Here is a 21950-nt window from a genome sequence, read left to right as displayed (position 1 = left end):
TCATCAAGTGCCCGATTGCTCCAAGAAAGCTCACACGGCAATGGAGACCCCTGATCATTGGAACTGCTGCCTTGAAAGGATTATCAGCAGGCTCAGCATTGATGATGTTCACCGCTTTCATGTACAAAGATTGGTCAAAAGTCACAACTGGTACCATTCCATGCTGGCGTACTTTATCGGAGATAAAATGTAAGGTTGTGTATACACAATAAAGATCGGAGGGATTATATTCGATCATAGGCAGAAAAACAATCGACGAAGCGCCTTTCTGTGACCCATGGTGAATTGCTTGCATAAATCCACTCCATCCGGCCCGTTTCGTGTCATGTATCCAGCTTGCATGCCATAGTAGGTCCATGTCACCGATCTTGTCTTCGAAGGTAATGGTCGCGATGGGTTTGTACACAAGACTATTCCCCTGTTGGCTTCTGTTATAGAAGAAGAAAGGCACTTGTCCAACCTGCTGGAGTATTCTCGAAATCGTCATTCTTTCTTTTTCCGAGAGAAGCTATAGACGTCGGACGGCAACAGTCTTTTCTGCACTGGTTGTGTTCTATTTCAGCGTCTTCAACTGTTATCTGTTCACCCCGTTGCACACTGGCCTCGTTGATCCAAAGAGCTTCTGTGTTTGTGATTCTGTCACTTTCACCACCAATACGGATGCTGCGGCTGCAGAGCTTGCAGCGTTTGTCTTCTTCCTCCATGAATAGGGTGTCATATGAAAACTACAAACAAAAACTTATTAGGCAAGAAAGAGGAGCTTTTTGCACGAGCCACACTATAGTCACACTTGTGGCTAAACCCAAACTTAAACCCTGTTTCGGACACGAAAACAACCCACACAGCGAATCTGTCCATAAGATTTGTGAGTTCAACACCTCTGATCAGCCTCAAGCCAGAAGGCACAGTTAAGAATTTTGATCAAATAAGCGGCTCCCAGACATAGGACATAAAGCGAGGAAGCAAAGTACCTTAAGTTGTACATAAGGTTTACTAAACCTAAGGTTTACTAAGGTTTACGTAAATTATTTCCTTCTATTTCTGCGCTGCCTCACAAAATAAAACATTTGAAAACAGCATGAGCTATAAGGAGAGCTCCAAATTTTCACTAAAGTTTGAATTCACTTTACGTTCTTATAGACACTAGCTTTCGGCTAGAAAAATTTCAAGCACAAAACCGTGGGAAAATCGGCTCGGTTTTCACAATCCGCTCGGATTTCCACTATGTGTAAACGCACCATTAGTGAATATCGAACAAAGTGAAAAAGAGAAGCACCAGGGAATAGGATATTAAACTCTCGTCAAAACGGTGTTAGAGGGTCTTTAAAACCGAGTTGATAGACCTTTATCTCCTCTCCAAAATCTGTAGAACCGTATGACTATCTTTTCCTTTTAGAGGATATCTTGATTTCCCCCTCTTTTTCCCTTTTCATTGGAAAATAGGGCGGGGGGGGGGTGAAAGGCTAATGACAGAGCAATCAATGTAACATATTCATTCTTCTCGCACTGGGAAACCCCAGAAAAAAAGTCTTGCAGACTCTGTGCAGGATCTTTATTTCCCCCCTCTTTTCCCCCTGTAAGTTGGGAAACGGGGGAAAGACTTTTTATACAGCAATAAAAAAACGCAAGTTCGATCTCTTTGGACCCAAGAGAATCAGAAATGCCATTCTCAGCATCAAAAACTGCAGGCCGTCTATTTTCGAGTTTTCCCCTGGATTTTTCCCTTTCCCCCCGTTTTTCACCCTATTCCGCTAAGGGGATTCTTGGGGACTTTTGGTAGGGTGTACAGAATTTTTTTTCTCTACAAAATTGTGTAAAAATCATTTATATTGCAATTTTATCCCAGATCGTCTATTTTTTCCGTGGATTTAGTGGACTATAAGACACAAGAGAGGGCAAAAAAAAAAAAAAATCCGAAATAACAGACCATTAAATCCTTACATAAAACATTAACACGGTTTTAAAGTTTTGGATTTAATGCTTTTTGATTTTAGAACTTTAATCCAGAACTTAAATAGTTAAAATAGATTTTATTTCGGAATTGGAAGTAAATTAAGATTTTGGATTACACGTCCTTTGATTTCGTTGAGTCGTCTTTCGTTTGTTGTTCGAAGATCAAAGGATATATGACCCACGTAGATTTCCTCTAGCTGACTTGCCTTAGTCCTCAAGTTAAGGTTGAAAAATTCAGGTCTTTTGTTTCTAAGGCTTGTCTCTGTATATTTCCCTTTCTTATAATATTAACTTAAAAAAAATTCCACAAAACAAGTCTTTCAAAGAAAAGTAAAGAGCTCCATTAAACCAAAATGTAGAAGCAGACCTAGTTCCTTTTCTAGCAGTAGATGTTCTAGTTGGAGGGGACTTTGGACAGAGGATTTATTGTCCCTAAAAGCCACTTCTATCAAAGTGGGGGGGGGGGGTTGTGCCGTTCCGTAGGAGAGTTGAGGAGATGGAAATGGCGAGGCCAACCTGTCTATAGGAGGATATACAGGGGACTTCTATAACAGAGGGGGAAAGCTTGCCATTTGATAGGAGAGTCGAGGACACGAAATTGGCTTGGCCAACTTGTATAGAAAATGAGACACGAGAAAATTAATTTCTCATTTTATGACGAATTATTTACTTCTTCTGTGAAAATAAAAAGACCTATTTTAAAGAATATTTTTTTGCTCTATTGTTTGGTACTATTTATAGGAATATCGAACGAAGTAGCTTATAAAGTAAACCTAAAATTGGTTTTAGGCTTTATCTCAAATTTCAGCGAAAATATGAGTCGGCTTTCGCTTTTTTTCCATTTAAAATATTCGTCTCTCTCCCTCTTTTAAAAAATAACAGAAAGACCGACAACATCCCTCAAGTATTTTTCAATAGCAAAATAAACAATACTTAATATTGGAGAGATGGCAAGTTGATTTGGGCAGGCGTGACCCCATATGTCCAATTTCAACCTAAATTTGACATCAACGTCTATCCTTCATACAATTATCCCAGCGGATGGTACCCAGAAAGAGCTTGTTCATGTTTCGTTTGGATTTTTACCAAGTTTTCCAGTATACCAGCGGTAATGCGAATCTTTGCGTCTTGTGCCACGTGCAATTTTAGATTATCCGAGGGGACAATTGGTGCTTAATTAAGATGTGGATTTGTTTTCATCACTGGAGGTTAAGAAACTAGTTTAGCCAATCCCTATTGACGTTTTGTATCGTCACATATGCCAGATCCTGATCTCTTAAATTTAAATTCGCGAGAGCAAGAAAATCCCTGATTTAGTCGTGCTAATAGACTTAGATTAGTGATCACCGATTCTCTAATTTTTATATTTCTTTTCCTTTATCCTGGTAACCAGGTGGATGAATGAACTCTCGCTTGGCTATGCCCGAGACTTATTGTATTATATTAGCACAATTATGTTCCACAAGTCTCGTGGATCCTCCTTCTTCAAGATCCCAAGCCTGGCGGAGATGGCTGTAGAGCCTACAGCTTAGATCTTTCTAAGAGAGATTCTGAATGGCAATGGATCCTGAGCCAAGCAAATGGTATGACAGTAGAATGTGCAGCCATGTGTAACTGCTGGGCAAATGGCTAATGAAGGAAAACGAGAAGAGGATTAAATTTGGTGATTTTGAAGTTGGTGTTGTGTATTTTATGTTTTGTGTTTTGACCTTTTCGTTCTGACCAACATGGCGTGGTCGAACCAATTTATCTTAAGAGGGAGGTGTTACGGCTCTTGGCCCTGATTATCTGATAAATACCCTTTTTGGCAAACTTAGTTTAATTTCTCTTTAATTTCATATTTTCGACGTAACACCTTAAATTAGGTATTGAACTTTGAATGAACTTTTTTAGTGAACTCTCTCTGAAAACAATCTGGTGAATAATCCTGAAATTCATTATTTTGTGAATGACCCGAAAAGTTATTTATTTTTTTGTCTATAAATATGCTAGTTTTTATTATATTATTTTAGTAATTCTACTGATGACGATCGCTGCATATGTGATCGAAATATCTGGACTATTGTACCTGGTTTTTTTTTCACTGTGTAAATAAATGGATTTATCCCCATTTGAAAATGTATTTGTTCTTTAATTTCAATATTTAAATCCTGTCCTGGCTATTCCTTAAATATATTTTTGCCCTGTTAATATTCTCTCTCGTTTAACCCATTACGAGACGTTTTGAAAGAATCCGCTAAGTAAGAAAAGCCTCTCAAAAATCCAGGCCGTTTATGACTAATGTAGGTATAACACTAGCTTCCAAAATCCAAGGGTAAATTTTGTACATAATAAGAACGGACCATTTATTGCCTTGGTTAGAGCTTGTGGACCTCCGCGCCTAAGGCGAGCCGTGAAGCTTTTTGTTTGATTTGTGTTCTTTAGCTCGTTTCATGAAGTTGACCTGAATAGTAAACTTTTTTCTTCTTTTGTTTTTGACTTCTTTTCCAGTAGCCTAGGTAGAGTCTAGAAAGAGAGAAAGGATAGAGTCCTTTAGGGCTAACTTGAGCTGGGCTGAAAACCCCCATGCCTTCTCAAGACCAGAACATGATTTGCACTTGACGGGAAACAATATATATTTTTAATTTTTTCACTTGTTCGACTTTAATAAATAAAAAAAACTAAAACTTTAAGGAATAAATATCTGTATATCTAGGATATATTAAACTGAAATTTCACAACAATTTGTTGTTTACACTAAGTTGCAAATTATGTTCTTGTCTTGAGAAGGCAGGGGAGTTCTCAGCCCTACTCAAGTTAATTTGTGATCATTTTGATTTTGAATCGGTTATTACTGGACTGCATAATTACTGGACCTTTCAACTATGCTGAACAAAATAGCTATCTCAAAATTTTAACTGTTGTGTTTGGGGAAATGAAGGGAGGCTGGTTGCCCTCCAAATGGTTTTGGCTATTAAAAGGGCATTAGAACTTTCAATATCCAATCAAATGAGCTACTTTCAAAGTTTCTACGGCAACTCCTTCTACACGAAGTGCCCTCGTCTGAAAAAAGTAATACATTATGCCCACATCTCTCATTACTTAGGCGGCGGTATGTCAAATTGCGCTGTCTATGATACTTGTCCCTTTGATGATACTTGTAATTTGATTTTAGCCCGTTGTCAAATATCTTCAATACCTATTTTGTACTTGATACCCTCCCACTCTTAATCAGGCACCTTTCAGAGAAAGTCTAGATGCAACACCAAATATTCCTCCAAACAAGTCCACAGTAAAGAATGAGGTGAAATTTTAATAGTGTACTAGTTTTACTCTTGTGCCAGAATATAACTATTTATAAATCAAGTTTGTAGCAGTCTGTTTGTTTGTCTAATTATCCTATCTTCCATTGAAGTTGTAGCTATCATATTCAAACTTGAAACCTAAAAGCTTTGCAGAAAACAATGATTATGCAAATTAGGCTATGAGAATCCAAAAAATTTAAACTGGAAAGAAGAAATACAAATTTTATTTTCATCAAGTCTTAGGCGAATATACATATATCCACCAAGCCTTAGACATCTTGAACATCAAGCTAGATAAACATAATACACCTGTTACATATAATAGTAGCAAAATTCATACTATCGTACAACGTTTTGCAGCCTTAGGAAAAGAACTAGGGGGGCCAAATCTCGATTCGCTTTATTAAAAATATTCTACTTATTTCAATCTGATTCTTTAATTACATTTCTGTACTTCAGCTAAACTTAAGATAGATTGAACCAACTTCTAGGGATAATTATTAGGGATATTGAATAGTTTTCTTCAAATCAAACTTATACCTGTGAAAGATCTCTAGACTTTTTCCCTCTGGAAAAATGGTCAATTTAAAGGAAATTACCTGAGGACTAGGTAGCTGCTACTTTTTTCAGCCATAAAAATTCAACAATATTGTTATAATTGTAAATTGCGCAAAAACTTTTATATCCTTAGAAATAGCACAATTGCTCCTACAAAATCGTTTTCCTAGCTTACCCTAATGTTCGTAGAAGCTACCTATTAGGAATTAAAAAAGAAAGAAGAATTATTGCTTTATGTATATTCACCATTGTAAATTAATTTGTATGCAAAATTGAGCAGACGATGTGATGAGCAGTGACCGTTCCAGTGGTAGTGAAGAATATATGTTCGCTGTGGTACACACGCTTATACCTAATTAGGCTTTGAAGGATTCCTTACATATACTTATAAAACGGTAATATTTCTGAACAACAGATTAAAATAGCCAGGAGAATTCCTAAGAAGGACATGGGGAGAGCCATCACACCTGGCAAAATCAGAAGTACATGTGAAGCACATCATATTATAATGATCGAATAAACTATTATGTACGAGGAAGTCGCAATGTCTCGCATTGCAGGAAAACTACCTTTTTCGTAGACCTTCACTCCCCCCCATATATTGATACAGGTAACATTGTGCATAATGACGTGGCTAATTTAGAGGAAAAACTATTTAACCTTATGTGTTAAAAAATTTAAAAATTAGTAGTTTAAAAAATTAAACTATTTAAACTGTTATGAAAAACTATTTAACTTAACTTCTATTATTGATCCGTTGGACAAATGGTCGATTCCCAGTTAAATTTACTACTACAGGTCTTCCGCAATAGCTAATTTAACCCAATGAGAATTTTTCAGCCATTCAAAATATTTTATGAAAAGTCAGATTGGCTCAAATTAGGGCTAGGTAAATCTCGGTATTAGTAAAATCTCAATGTAGATGAGTCACTAGGAAAATGTAGACTTACTTGTAATATTCCATATTTGTATTCGATGTCTAAAAATTTATAGGTAGTGTCAACAATGGCTGCACTGTGCATATGTACAGAAGGGGATAATGGGGGTTTGTCTTCATCCTCCTGAGAAATAAGGTTTGCTAAGCTTCCAATGACTGGCTCTGACACAAATGCGAGTGTGTCCTGGCATTCTTCGGACCCATGGACTACCTAAAATTAAAGATTATTATCTCAATTATTATTCTTCTTCTTATAAAAAAATAGCACCTGGAATCCAAGATAAACTCCTTTCGGCTCGAGCAGGTTTTCTCATCCGATGCTTCCACCACCAATACGATTTTTATATAAATAAAAAGCCTTTTGTTATGCCTCCAAAATCAATACAATATTTGCAACATACTTTAGTGATCACACAAACTGAAAAACGGTAAACTTGACCCTTTTTGCACAAAGGTTTATATTCATTATTATTTAGAGTTTCCACCACATTTATCATACTACCAATAAACTTTAAGCTAAACTTAGAATACAGAGAGAGAGTTTGGCAGGAGGATAACACCCTGATATATAAGACAAGTTTTGTTTTAATTTCAGTGTTAATTTTTGCTTTCAATTTAGAAAAAACTTAACTTAAAAGCTTGTGTTTCGTTTAACGCAATAATATATAACGAATCATGCTAATACTGTAGTGCGTGCCCATGTATAAGAAGGCCTTTTCCAAATAGAGTTTCCCATTTCCCTTAAATATTTCCTTCGACATCCCCCCACCCAATTTGAGGTGGAACTACTTTTGTTTGGTCCTAGATGGTTGGCCGACAAGGACGATCTCTGGAACTCCTTCATCCTTTATCTGAAGAACCTATCCATCTCAGCCTTTCTCTCCTTATAGCCTTAGAAAACGGGTTGAAACCAAATTAACCTTAGTAATTAGATATGTGGATAGATATATTTCTCAAACATACATGCAAAGCCCTTTGTAAAAGCATAAACAAAGAAAAAGCGAAATATATAAAAAAGAAAATTATCAAACAGTTCGAGGTAACTAACCGTAAGCAAGGAGCTATGCGACTTAGTACTAGCTGAAACTCTAAGAAACAGAGTCTTGATAACAGTGAATACATCAAAGAAATCGAATTTTGATGCTTTTTCAAAACATATAGAAATCATCAAGTTTAATGTTTTACATCCGATGTCTGTTAAAATTTTTTTAATACGAACAGTGTATTTGTTACTTAGGCATAGGGACTGCGAATTCTCTGCGAACAAGATTGCAAGCGTGACTTAAGGCAGAGACATTTCAATTTGATTAAAATTCGTATGAAAATGATCAGTGAACGCAAACTTCCGTTTTGAACCATAAAAGAATTATAAGAAAATATCTGAAGAAACCTATAATTTGGAGCAATCCTGCAAGACCCGTGAAGTGATCAGTGATATGACATTATGTGTGGATTTTTTTTTACTTCAAGTTTCTACTCTTAAAATAATTTTATGTCGGTGCAAAGAGCCTTAAATAGAAAATTTTGTTGGATTTGGAAAATTAATTCTAGTAAAAAATAATTTGGAAAATGGGGGGGGGGAGATCTGTAAACTTTTGAATATAAGTCTTGGAACAGGAAACATGAAACCTAATTTTAATGCAACGTGGGTCAACTTTATCTTTGAAATTTATATTGGATTTTAGAAACCCCAAGTAGAACACGGGTTTTTAGATTTTAGGATGTTTTTCTTGTGGAAATGGGAATCAGAAAAACTAGGTTTATAAAACCAGAAAGTAGAACTCGGACAGTTTTAATATAGTAAAACGTATTTCTAAGAGCCTTGGAAATCATTATATATACGGTTTTCTGAAGCGTTACAAGTAGTTCCTCTCGTTAAAGTAAAGTTCTTCTCATGTGTGGTAAAGCTTTCTAATTTAGTTAATTATTAATTTAGTAAAAATATATAAGACGCAAATATGAAGTTTTGAAATACCACTTTTTTATTAAGATAAGAAATATATCCTGCTAAGCTCTGTTTAACGGGAAATTGAGAAATTACCACTTCCTAGCATTTACGTGGGAAGGTGTGGTTGATAAAAATGTATAAAAGATACATTTTATCGGAAGGAAAAATCTTATACTAACTATATGCCGGACTGACCTCTGGTCCGTTGTTTTAGAAATACTTTGGGACTTTGTTTTATCATTTTAAGTGTCTAGGTATCTATTTATATATTATTGTTGTTTTATTGAGACTTGTGGTCTACTTGGGACAGCCAGTCCCGGTAGACAGATTATATCCGATTATATTATATGGTAAATGAATAAAAGTATTGTATTTTAGTCAACCTCTCTACAATCTATTTTTAGCCTCTCGAACATCCCGAATCGGTACGCCTCATTAGTTCGGTCATAGCCTAAGGCACGCTACCAAAGTTTAATTACCTCAGGGCCAGAGTTTAACTACCCTATAAAGGGAAAATAAAGGCATCAATAACTAAAATCCCGACCTACCTCGAGTAATGCTTCATAACATCTGGTGGTCGCTGGAAAAATTGGGTCGAGGAGTCCAAATACAAATAGTAAATTGAAATAAAATGGCATTACCAGAGGAAAAAATGACTTCCCTATCTACAATACTTGAAATTGCAAAAATTATACCAGAATACGCGGGAAATTCAGACGTAGATGAGTTTATCGAAAAATTAAAAATTTTCGACGAACTAACTGAATCGTTTGAAGATAAGGTCAAGGAGCAATGCGTTGCAGCCAGATTAAAGGGAAGCGCCCTTAATCATTTTGAGGCAATTAAAGAAAAAGAGCCCAAGGACATCAGTACTCTAATTGAATCTTTTAAAACAAGATTCATTGATACAAGCATCTCCGAGAGGCTAAGAACATAGGTAGCCACATTCGATACCTCAACTAGTATCAGGGAGTATGCAGACAAAAATTTGTAGATCCGTTTGTTCACAATCAGAGAAAGCCGGAAATGACGAGACAGTACAGAAAATACAACTACATACTTTTACCCAAGGGTTGCCAAAAAAGTTATTAAGACTAATATTATCGCGAAAACCTGAAAATTTAGAGCAGGCTATAATACTAGTCGAAACAGAGGTAAAAATTGACGAGGCTATGAAAAAGTTTGACCAGATGTCAATAAATAACACAGGAGCCCAAGAAAGTATAAAATATGAAAGGGGACAGAAGAGGATGAACTTTGAGGAGCCGAATCGTGAAACAAAAAGGCACGAGGAAGGCCAATCCTTTCCACCATGGACTGACTCCTCCCAATTTGACGACCAATCCCATGGTATTAGATCCTTAATGACTTGGAATACCAAGTATTATGGACACCCACCTCCTCCTCCTGAGGAAAATTATAGAGCAAATATGGGGAGGTCAAGAATATATAAAAATAGATATAGACCCCATGAGGACGGGAAAATTATCAAGCAATATAGGAAAATATTTAATTTTTATAATTGTGGCAAACCAAATCAAAATGTAGCAGATCTCTGGCATAAAATACCCGAAGAAGTCCAGACGTACAAAACAAAAAACCAGTTCAGAACGCAGGAGGACAGAAATTTAGGAGGACAGGTAGCAAATAATACTTGGCAAACATCTAATAATATTCCTGAATTTAAGTCTAGAAGGCAAACGGTTAACAATACCCAAGGTCAAAGTAGCAGCGCTGAAGAAAACTGGGATATTCTCAGAAATTTTTGGCCAAACAGTGGGCATTCAAATGGAGAAACCAGCCTGTAAGGGTCGACAGAGCTGTTTCCTTACAAAGACCCCTATATAGTTTAGAATGTTGTGATACAAATGCAAATAATAATAATCTACCGATTCTGCGTTGTTTTAAAACTGAGTGTTTTCAATATTTACCATGTTTACTAGATACAGGCGCATCTAAATAATTAATTAGAGAGAAAGTCTTAAATAGATTTTCTCCTAGTGTCAAAAATTGATTAAGCAGATGCCAGAATACTCTAACAGCAGTGAAAGGCCGCAAACTGACAATTTTCGGAGAACGTCCCCTAAAATGTAGTGCAGGGGATAAAGATATAACAGTAACAGTAATAATATGCAAGCAGCTACCATTTCCTTGCATTCTAGGAGTAGATGCGATCAGAAAATAAGGGATTGTATGGGAGCCCATATCCAATACAATCACAATAAACCAGGCAAATGATCATAATAGGCAAATTAGTGTAACAATAAATAGAGAAAGTGAAGATTCAAATTAGAGCCTAAAAATAAGCGGAAAAGTCACAATAGAAGGGGGAATAAGAGCTCAAATTCTAGCTACACTAAATGAAAACGATGAAAGGGTTAAAGAGACAGATGCCATGATAAGGGGTACACCATAAAAGAATACCCAATGATTTTCGTGGAAAATCAAGCTATAAAAATTGAAAAGGGTATAACATACTTAAAACTATCAAATCTAAGTAATGATCAAATAAAACTGAACCAGGTAGAACTTGGATCAGTAGGAAAGATTTCAAATTCAGAATTAAAATCGCTAAACAGTCCAGAATTAAGCATAAACTTCACTTCTAGCCAGGAACATTTATCCTCATTAAACCCGCAACCACAAGAAGAGTATGCAATGGCGAAAACGGATTTTTTGCAACAATTTGATTTAAAACATTTACCGGAAAAAGTAAAAACTAGGATAGAAAATATTCTTTGGGATTATAAATGGAGTTTTTCAAGACGCGGAGCAAAGTGAAGATCAACTAACTTAATCGAACACAAGATATCAAACTCGTTCGCTACCACACCGAATTTGCCTTATAAAAAAACTTATTAGATATATACATTTTTAGTAATACAAATAAAAGAAATAAACAATAGGTGAATAAGTACAAAAAGCTTTAGTGACTGGTGCTTTCCCTAAGTAATAGTCTGAAAAAAAGATATTAATCATAGGTTTAGTATGGACTTTAGAGCACATAACGCCGTCACGGTTAAAGACGTAATGAAGCTACCAAGAATTGATTCGATTTTAGATTTCTTAGGGGGTTCAAAATATTACACTAGTTTTGATTTAATAGCAGGATATTGGCAAATCGCTTTAGATGCAGAAACTAAGCATTAAGCTACAGTAATATTAGACCATGGGAGAACCTTCACATTTGAACATATGTCGATTGGCTTATAATTTAGTCCAAATTTTATTAGTAGGCTAATGAATTTGGTGTTGCAAGATTACGAACACGGAAGGAAAAAAGATACCTTGGCTTATTTGAATGTTTTATTTCTGTTAAATTAAAACTTGGAAGACCCTTTGCTCAGACTTAGAAAAATATTGGAAAAGTTTGAAAAAGCTGGTTTAAAATTAAAACCAGAAAAGTTAAAGATAGTTGTACCAAAATTAGTATTTCTTGGACACCTGATAAACCAAGGTACTATTTCACCAAATCCAGAAAAATTTACGGTCATAGAAAATTCACAGCTTCATAAAGATCAATATAGCTGAAGATTGATTTGTGGTTTATTAAGCTATTTTAGACGATATATTAAAAATTATGCCACAATAGCACAACATGTGAAAAACCTTTGAAAGATATCAGGTCAATTTGAATGTCCAGAAGACGAAAAACAAGCGCTAAATGAAATAAAAAGGCAATTATTACTGGCACCATTACTAGAACTGTCAGATTTGTCACAAGACTTCTGTTTGTAAACAGATGCTTTGGGGTACGGTATAGGGGCCATATTATTAAACATTAATTCTGAAGGTGTAGAAGCAATAGCTAAATACGCTAGTTCGTCACTAACGGGAGCAGAAAAAAAATACTCAACCGTTGAAAGGGAGTATCTAGCAGTGTTAGTATTTACAGAAAATTTTCGACAATTTTTTATTGGAAAAACATTTATTTTACGAGTAGACCAAATATCATTAGTCTGGCTACATACAATGAAAAATACTTCAGCCCGGCTGACACGGTGGATACTGCGTCTGCAAGCATATTCATATACTCCAATATATATAAAGGGCCGTACAAATATTTTACCAGACTATTTATCACGAAATCCAGATAAGAAGGAAAATGTGATAGCAACCATCCAGAACGAACTGGAAGGGGTAGAAATACTGTCTAATGAAAATATTTCAAAGCATCAAAATAAAGGCGATTTTTGTTTAGCAATGAAATCCTTTTTATCAAAAGGAACGGAACTGCCAGAGCACTTTAAACATTTTTTAAAGAACTTAGATAATTTTGATCTGGACGAAAGTAAAAATCTTCTAGTAAGATACCATAGACCATCGCAAGAATATAAAAAAAATTACTTAAAAATTATTCCAGTGAATCCAAAATCTCTGGAAGGAGAAGTTTTACAGATGGTACATGCAACGATTGGCTGTCACATGGGAGAAGCAAAAACTATGGGGAGACTGAAAGGAAATTTTTATTTTCCAAAAATGTGCTCCAAAATAAAAGCTTTTGTACAAATCTACCAAGAGTATGTCACACAAAAGTCGCCACCAAAGACCCCTAGGGCTGAATTAGGGCAATACCCCACCCCTTCAGGGGTAGGAAAAATAATGTCAATAGACATTTTGGGATCTGGGGGAAGTTTACCAGTTTCCAGGAAAGGAAACAGGTGTGTACAAACCATAGTAGACCATTTGAATTCATATTTATACGCTTTTCCAATTAAAGATGAAAAGATAAAAACCATTGCGTAAGTTTTGGTCAACCGCCTATTTTTGGAACACGGGGTTTTCCCTAGAGTTTTAGTTAGCGACAATGGGCCATGTTTGAGAGCCAAATTATTAGACGAAATTAAAGAATATCTGGGGGTTAGACGATGGTTTACCTCGTCTTACCTTGCAGCAGCTAATGGGAAGGTTGAACGTAAGCATAGGGAATTAGCTTACATGCTGGGAATGCATGCAAGAAGGAAAATGAAAATTGGGATGAACATTTACCATTTGTAGTCTTTGGAATAAATACGGCTTTTTCACGTACCTTAAAAGAAACGCCATTTTTTTGCAACACATAAGAGATCCCAGAATTTGTTTAGATGAAATACAAAATGCCAGGATATATTAAGACTTAGACCAAAATAAGTAAGAGATGGTAAAGCGAATGAAAAAAGCTATGGAACAAGCTAAAGACAAACTGGAATATGAGAAAACAGAACAAAAAGAAAAATATGACAGAACAAGCAAAAATAAAACGAGTTACTGTTTAGGAGATTTGTTTTATGTTTACAAAACGAATCTGGAAGTAACAAAAAAGTTAAACCAAAATGGGATGGACCGTATAGAATTACAAAATTTTTATCAAATAACTTAACATATGTTCTAAAACATCAGCATAAGGAAAAGGAAGAAGTAATACACAATAATAGAATGAAAAAGGGATATTTTTCAAAACCGTGGAAAACAGAGCCTAAATTTTGAGAAGAAGAAATAGGTGACACGATCTCACCAGTATATATCAGAAGACCATATGAATTTTATGACCTTTTTAATGACCACAACGGATGGGAGAAGTGGAAGGAATATTTAGCCGAATCTTGGCTGCAAACTTTCCACAACAAACAAGAGAAAAAAAGAAAAGTTCAATATTCATCGGATACAAGCGATGTAAGCGACATAGAAGAGCCTCAAACACAACCTACTGGTTTAAGACATAATAAACCAGAGGTTAAATCCAAAGAGGAAGAAAAATTGGAAGAAACCAAAGAATTATCTGATTTTAATACGCTAGACTCACCTACAGTCGTAGCGCAAAAATGGCTTTTGGAAAAAACGCCATTAACCAGAAACGAGCTAAAAGAATGTGACACAGAAATTTCTTCGACAGAAATCGACCTAGCTAAACCGGACCATCGTCAAGAAAACCTTCTTTGAGAGAAAAATTATGGAAAACAGAAAAGAAACCAAAGGGGCAGCAGGAAGTTCCTTTGTCAGCAGCACAAGTCGCTAAAACACTTATGAAAAAGGCCAAACATCGAGAGAAACAAAGATTAAAGATATTTGACGAGGCAACAAAACAGCGCTCGGACTCAGAGCCTGGTAAGCCACACTATAGAAACCACGGAAAAACTTGCAAATATTATAAAGAAGAAAAGCAAAAATTTGGAGTCCAGAACTCGGACCAGGAAACGGAGAAAGGCAGAACAAGCGCAGCCCCCAGCAGATTAATATTTGAATAAAACAATAATAACAAAAAAAAATAAAAAATAAATATTAAATAAAAATCAAACGAGTATAAAAGCCACTAATGAAATATCTATATTTTTTTTTTTAATCGGTACATAGATAACATAAATTTTTGCCTAAAATATATATTTGAAGGGGGGGATAATAAAAAAAAACAAAAAAAAACAAAGAAGATTATTTTACTGAAATAGGTTCATCGGAAGCTAGGAAATTTGTAGTTGAGCTCAACCACTGCTGGCCTCTCGATGTTAATTACATGCAATGCATCTACTGACCTTTGACTCTCTGAGGTGACACTTTCAGTCGAATTTGAAAAAAATTATTTTGAAGAAATTTAAAAATAGTTATAATGGGAAAGGAAGCGAGAGTTTACATGAATCGCGACATGTACAAGCTAGCTGTAATCTTATTAAAATTAGTTATAGTATAATATACTAATTTTTTTATTATTAGTTACACTATGAAAAAGAAAAAAAAAATATAATAAAAAATAAAGATAATAATTAAGCCCTATAACGATTTAAGCAAAACTTAGAATAAGCTTATAAAGCAAAAAACGTGTGAGGTAAAAGAAACGAAAAGCAATATAAAAATAAATTATAACATGAAAACTTACCAGAAGGTAAAAGCCAAGGACAAAATCCATTAAAAATAAGCTAAAAATTAACCCCAACGTCACAAGCAAACCACAGTTCATTGTTAAAGATAATAATTTTAATTCAAGCGATGTATTGGACCTCAGAAAACAAGTTTGCACAGGAGATCCCTAGCTTAAACAATTGGTTTTCATCTATGCCAACCCAAACACCAAAATCCCAAGCCGTCGAACCTTAACAGAAACTAAACATATCCACATTTTATTTGAAAATAAAATATAACCTGTCACAACAAAAAAAGTCGCAGTAATGAACATATTGAACATAAATTCATTCTTGTAATTCTTCCAGACTCAAGCTTATCAGTAAACCGCAGATACGGAGCACCGAATTTAAAGTTATTTAGCCTTGCAATGGAATTATTGCCTCTCTTTCTTTGGCAAACAAAATAGTAATTTAAACTAGGATAAAATTGGCAACCTATATATCGTAAAAAAAAATGCATTTTAGGGAAGAAATGAGAACTAGCAAATGCAAGGCAAAACTTAATTAAATGTGTTCAGAAAAAAAAAATTATTAGCTGAAAAACTTCAGTACTTTTCTAACACAAAAACTTTAGAAGAAAAAATTTGAAGAATTTCAAACAAATACAGGTTTTAAAAATTAGACAACCACCCCCCCACCTCTTAAAAATATGGAGATAATGAATTTGATCATAAAGGGCAATCAGCATAAAAACTTGTTAAGGTTATTGAAAAAGAACATGGAATATATAAATAAAGGCTTTAAAAAAAAAAAAAAAAAAGACATACTTTACTGAAAAAGCGGGAAAAGACTTGAAAAAACCCTTAGGCTCCATTGAAATATCGGAAAAAAAAGAGAAGGGCTCAAGTTGAAAATATAGCCAGACGAAACTAAAGGGAAAATAAACTGAATGAAGTCAGTTAAACTTTGTTATACGCACTTATTGAACTTGCCGAACGATCTAGTAGGAAAAATGTACTAAATAAGTACAAATAAGTAGCATTAATACTACGGAGCCACCGTTACATTGGTAAACGCGGGCCGAGATTAATAGAAATATTGGACAAATGCTCAAAGTAGTCAAGAAAAGAAATTTGGCTCTCATATGTGGAAGCGTTTTCGGAAAAATGACTAGCATGACATAAATTGAAAGTAAGGCACATAATAGCCTTAAGAATTTGATTATTGTGTGCAGAATTATTTTGTGTGCAGGTTCATAATAGTGTTTTTAGCTGTAGCTGATGACAAGAGAACTTAGAAACGTTATAGAGCTACCAGAAGGCAGCCCGGGTAAGCAAACCTGCAGGGTACGGGCACAAGTCAATTGGTAGTGCCAAAACAGGTAAAAAGGTGAATACCTAAATTCTGAGCTTATCAAATCTAAACTGTAAGCTAAGCCTCGTCTCAAAAGGACATTAAAACTAGAAAAAAGAGATGACATTTAAACACTCTATTAAAGTGTCTCAATGACCGGACATTCAAAAAAAATAAAAATGCTCAAGTTTTGGTATAAACGAACCGACATAGAGTAAGCTGAACAAATGTTATTGACGGAATATACAGTTATAAATGTATTTTGCAAACCTTTAACAAATATGGAATTTGCATCGTATAAAATAACAAATGTATAAATTTTAATAACAGTCGTATCGCGAGAATTATTGCTAAGCCTTTAAATAGCAGCTAATCACATTTCTGTGTTATACCGTATAAATCAATTTGTTAAAGTTAGAAACAAATTTTGTAATTATTTTAATTATAGTTTAAGACTTATCAAATTAAAAGTCTTGCTGGATAGATTAAAAATTTGTATAAAGAATAAACATTTCAGTATTTAAATAAATTGTAAGATTACATAGTTATTGTCTGTTTTTAAACAATTAAGTTATGCATCAACATAACTTATATCAGTATAAACTATATATAAATATATTAAATTGGTATTTTGAGTTTTCTTTTTTAGAAAAAGAGAGTATAACAATTTTTAGTTTTGCTTTGTAAGAAATCTACTTGAAAAAAAAATGCTTCTTGGTGGTTATATTACTACAAGGTGTCTTAAAGTAACTTTTAAAAATTTCAGCCAGTGTTTATGGGGTAGTTGTTATTTTCAAGTTTTGTGACTTCTGGTCAATGTATAAATCAGCGGTGTTGTTAAAAAAAAAAAATCTGTATTAATGCTTTACTAATATGAGTGTTTAATATGGTATTTTGAGTGTTTAATAATTAATACTAATTTTAATATGTAAAGAATATAAATACAATTAAAATACAACCAGAAACGGAATGTTTCTATTTTAGCGGCACATTGTATTTAGAAAACGAGTAAGAAAATAATTAGCCTCTTACTTAACAAAAAAAAATTATTTGTATATATTAGTGTGTGATTTTTTTCCTTATGTATACAAACGTTAATGCTTTGTTTGTATGCTGATTATCAATTTTTATTCTTTAGATCACAGCCCTAGTTTTTTTTTACAACCTATTTTTGGTTAATTTTTGCCGATATCAACCAAAGTTGGATGCAACTTCAGCCAGTTTTTGTTCATGTATGATGCTAAAATCAACAAATTTCTGGTGCACTGCAAGAGCTTGTAGTTAGCAACTCCCAAGATAATCTTTCTATCAAGGACCGATACGTTTACCTTGTCCGAAATCAACGTTAACAGAATCCAATAATAAGTGAGAATTTACTATCAATTTATTGACTGACAAGTGAATTTAAAACCCGTAATTTTCAATGCTTAAGATGTATAAGCAAATGGCTTATAGCCTAAACATTCATTAAGTTAATGTAAAATGTGAAGAAAATATAAAGTGTTGTGTTTAAAGAAATCTGTGGTTACAAAACAAATTGTTATATATTGACTAACCAAGGTTTTTCTAAAACAAAAAAATAAACGGTATATCAACCACATCACACAGATAAATTAAACTATTAATGGGAATTAAATTTAAACTAAAAAAAATTCATAAAACTTTTCTAATATAAATCTAATTTAAGCAAAAGCACTAATATTATGTTTAAACCGCTTGGGGTCAATTAAAACAGAAGGTGCATATGAAGAGGGTAAAAGAGTAATTGTCAGTCCTAGAGACAGAAAAAAAGAGAAACAAGGATGAATTTCAAATTGAAATCCTTCGACAGGAAAGAACATGGCCTATATTGGACCAGAAACATGACCCCAAGGATGCCCATTGAGGGGGGTATATGCACATAACTACCCAAAGATGGCAGCATAATAGCTTGAGACGAAATTAAGTGGTCTTAAAAGTAAAATATTGAGAATTGGGACAATTCTTCTTTAAATGGGGAGTATTGTGGTAAAGCTTTCTAATTTAGTTAATTATTAATTTAGTAAAAATATAAAAGACGCAAATATGAAGTTTTGAAATACCATTTTTTTATTAAGATAAGAAACATATCCTACTAAGCTCTGTTTAACGGGAAATTGAGAAATTACCACTTCCTAGCATTTACGTGGGAAGGTGCGGTTGATAGAAATGAATAAAAGATACATTTTATCGGAAAGAAAAATCTTATACTAACTATATGCCGGACTGACCTCTGGTCCGTGGTTTTAGAAATACTTTGGGACTTTGTTTTATCATTTTAAGTGTCTGTATCTTATTTATATATTAATGTTGTTTTTGAGACTTGTGGTCTACTTGGGACAGCCAGTCCCAGTAGACAGAATATATCCGATTATATTATATGGTAAATGAATAAAAGTATTGTAATTTAGACAAACTCTCTACGATCTATTTTTAGCCTCTCGAACATACCCAGTCGGTACGCCTCATTAGTTTGGTCATAGCCTAAGGCACGCTACCAAAGTTAAATCACCTTAGGGCCAGAGTTTATCTCCCCTACAAAGGGAGAATAAATGCATCCAAGACTACAACACCCAAATACAACAAGTAACACATCACAACACTTGTGATTGTTTTCAAACCATGTATATAGACTTTGTAGAATAAATGAATAGTTTATAGTAAAGAGACTCTTCTTCTACCTCCTCCCGCGTGAACCCTTAGCTTTGAAAGATTCGGCTACACGCTTACCAGTACACGAATATCGATATTAGGTGATTATCAATGTATACCCTGACATAACCAGAAAGGAGTAGTAAAAGGTTTGCAGGAATTTCAATTAAATGAAAAAACTATATGCACATAGTTATTAAAAGGGTATATTAGCAATATCGTAGGCAGCGCTGCTATATCATAGCTAGTAATATCATTAATATTTTTAAGGAACTAATTTCACTGGAAATTGAAAGTTCTTACTCTTTTTAAGAGTAAAAAAAGACTGGAGGGCAATCAGCCCTTCTCTTTAGCCCACAATTTTCCAAACACTTCCAATCAAACTTTTATGACAGCAATTTTGTTCAGTATAGCTGAACGGTCTACTAACTATATCTCTAGGGTTATTGTTTTTTTAACCCCCCCACAGATATCCAATTTGCCGATTATGCTTAAAAACTAAATGTTGCATTAAAATTAAATCAAAACGCACTGTGTATGCTGGTTACAAATAAAACATCTCAGGAAAAACCCAAGAACGACTGCGGGTATTCAGTTCAAATTTTGGAGGCTACTTCAATTACTGCTTCTGCTCTTAAAATTTAACTAAATCAGAAGAGTTTAAGTGCATCTAGGGTAGATAGAATTTTATGGGAAGGGTAAGCTATTAAATTTGAATTTAAGGTCAGCTAAAGGAGGTATAAAACTAAATTCAACACTACTATTTGTGTCAAGATTTTCAAAAGGGTGTATGTTGTTAAAAATTGTTGAAAAAGTTTCTACAGCATACAAATAGCAGGCCAAACTATAAATTCTTAAAGAAAAAAACCGAAAAGATTTAAACTACTAGTTTCTTTTTCCCTGGAAAAGACTATGTCAATATAAAACGAACAGAAATTAATTAAGAAAACTTTTCCCACGAAATAAGTTTTTCAAAGAAAAGTAAAGAACTCCATTAAACTAAAAATAAGCAAAAATAGAATCAAATAATCTACGAAGCGTAAAACTACCATAGAACAGCATCAATAAATTAAAGAAGCACAAAACCACCAGAAAATACAATAAATAACCGAGTCAAACTCAAAACGAGCAGAAATCAACATGAGCCGGGTTCGCCACCCTTATGCCTTCTCTAGGCCAGAACATAATTTGCACTTTACTGAAAAAACACAAATGAGTGTGCATTGTCAGTTAATATACAAATGTTGATATTTATTAGTTAAAATATTAAGTTTTGATTTATTAAAGTTATAAAAGTGAAAAATTGAAGATTTATTTTTTCTGTAAAGCGCAAATTATTTTCTTTGCAAAGTATTTTCATTTGGGCAAAAATTGTTTTTTCTACGAATAACTGGCAGAAAACGCCACCATACTGTGACACAAACTTTTTGCAACTAAAAAACCCCTAGTACTATCGTTCGAAGAGAATCAATTTCAGGTTGAATAACCTGAAAAAAAATTTAAATAAATAAACGCGCATCTGTGGTCATCCTTTATAAAAAAAATCCGATATTTCAAATTTTTTTAGGTAAAGGCTTGAAACCTTTGCCGTAGGGTTCTATCATGTGCTGAGTTTAATGGTGTAATTTTTATCGAGATCACGGGACCTTTGGGAGTGTTCTATAAATATATTGTTATCAAAACTAATCTTTTTAGAGTTTCGATTGCTATTAGAAGGAGTTGCCTTTTGCTTACATTTTGTTATTAGGAACTTTTTAATATTAAACTTGGAACAAAACAGAATCGTTAACCATTTAGCACTTTATAGTATGTTGGAAGCGTATTCATCAATTCACAGTGAAGTACTGAAAATCTACATGATTAAAAAATCTGTGCCACGGCAAAAAAAACTCAGGTTGACACGGCTGTGTCAAGTTGACACATTATATCTGATTATATGAAAGGAGATATAAGCATTATTTGAGATTATTATTTATATCCCATAGTATCGTTGTTTGGTATAGTTTGTTTTTGTTATTTTTCTGCTGATCTTGCCGAATACCGTAGGAAAACGTAAACTCATCTATTCTGTCATTTCTTTGCATCAAAAAAAGGGATAAGAGCTAACAGGATAAATAGCTGTTCAAAACAAACTGTTTTGAAAAAGCATGAATTACCTTTCCAAATCTATCTGGTTTATTTACTGATTGTTTTATCTTTTTCTTAGTATATGAGTTATCCTATGCTTCGTTTACTTCAGCAACTTTAGCTTTATTTACTAAGGCTAATAGAACAAAGGGGAAATCCCTTGAACCATAATAGGAGCGCAAAATGTAAAAAGACAATGTCTATTTTCCCTGAAAAGATTTCTAATTAACATATTTCTTACATTGAAAATGATTTTTAAAAGCTCAATTAAAGAGAAGTCAGAATTTGCAACTTTAGTGAATGTCAAG

General features: G+C 34.1%; 1 protein-coding gene across 1 annotated transcript in view; it reads right to left on the bottom strand.

Moving 5' to 3' along the window:
* Positions 1 to 21950, bottom strand: part of bma (SCY1-like protein bma) — a 431463-nt gene that overhangs the window by 261583 nt on the left and 147930 nt on the right. The window contains exon 3 of the mRNA XM_089099020.1: positions 6746 to 6943. Within this exon, the coding sequence (XP_088955146.1) occupies positions 6746 to 6943 (198 nt within the window). The remainder of the gene's footprint in view (positions 1 to 6745; positions 6944 to 21950) is intronic.

Source organism: Artemia sp. Qi Xiang Cuo, chromosome 13 (genome assembly GCF_049724085.1).
Source record: "Artemia sp. Qi Xiang Cuo chromosome 13, ASM4972408v1, whole genome shotgun sequence".
NCBI lineage: Eukaryota > Metazoa > Arthropoda > Branchiopoda > Anostraca > Artemiidae > Artemia > Artemia sp. Qi Xiang Cuo.
The sequence above is the reverse complement of the archived record's forward strand: the minus strand, read 5'-3'. Positions and strand labels throughout refer to the sequence as shown.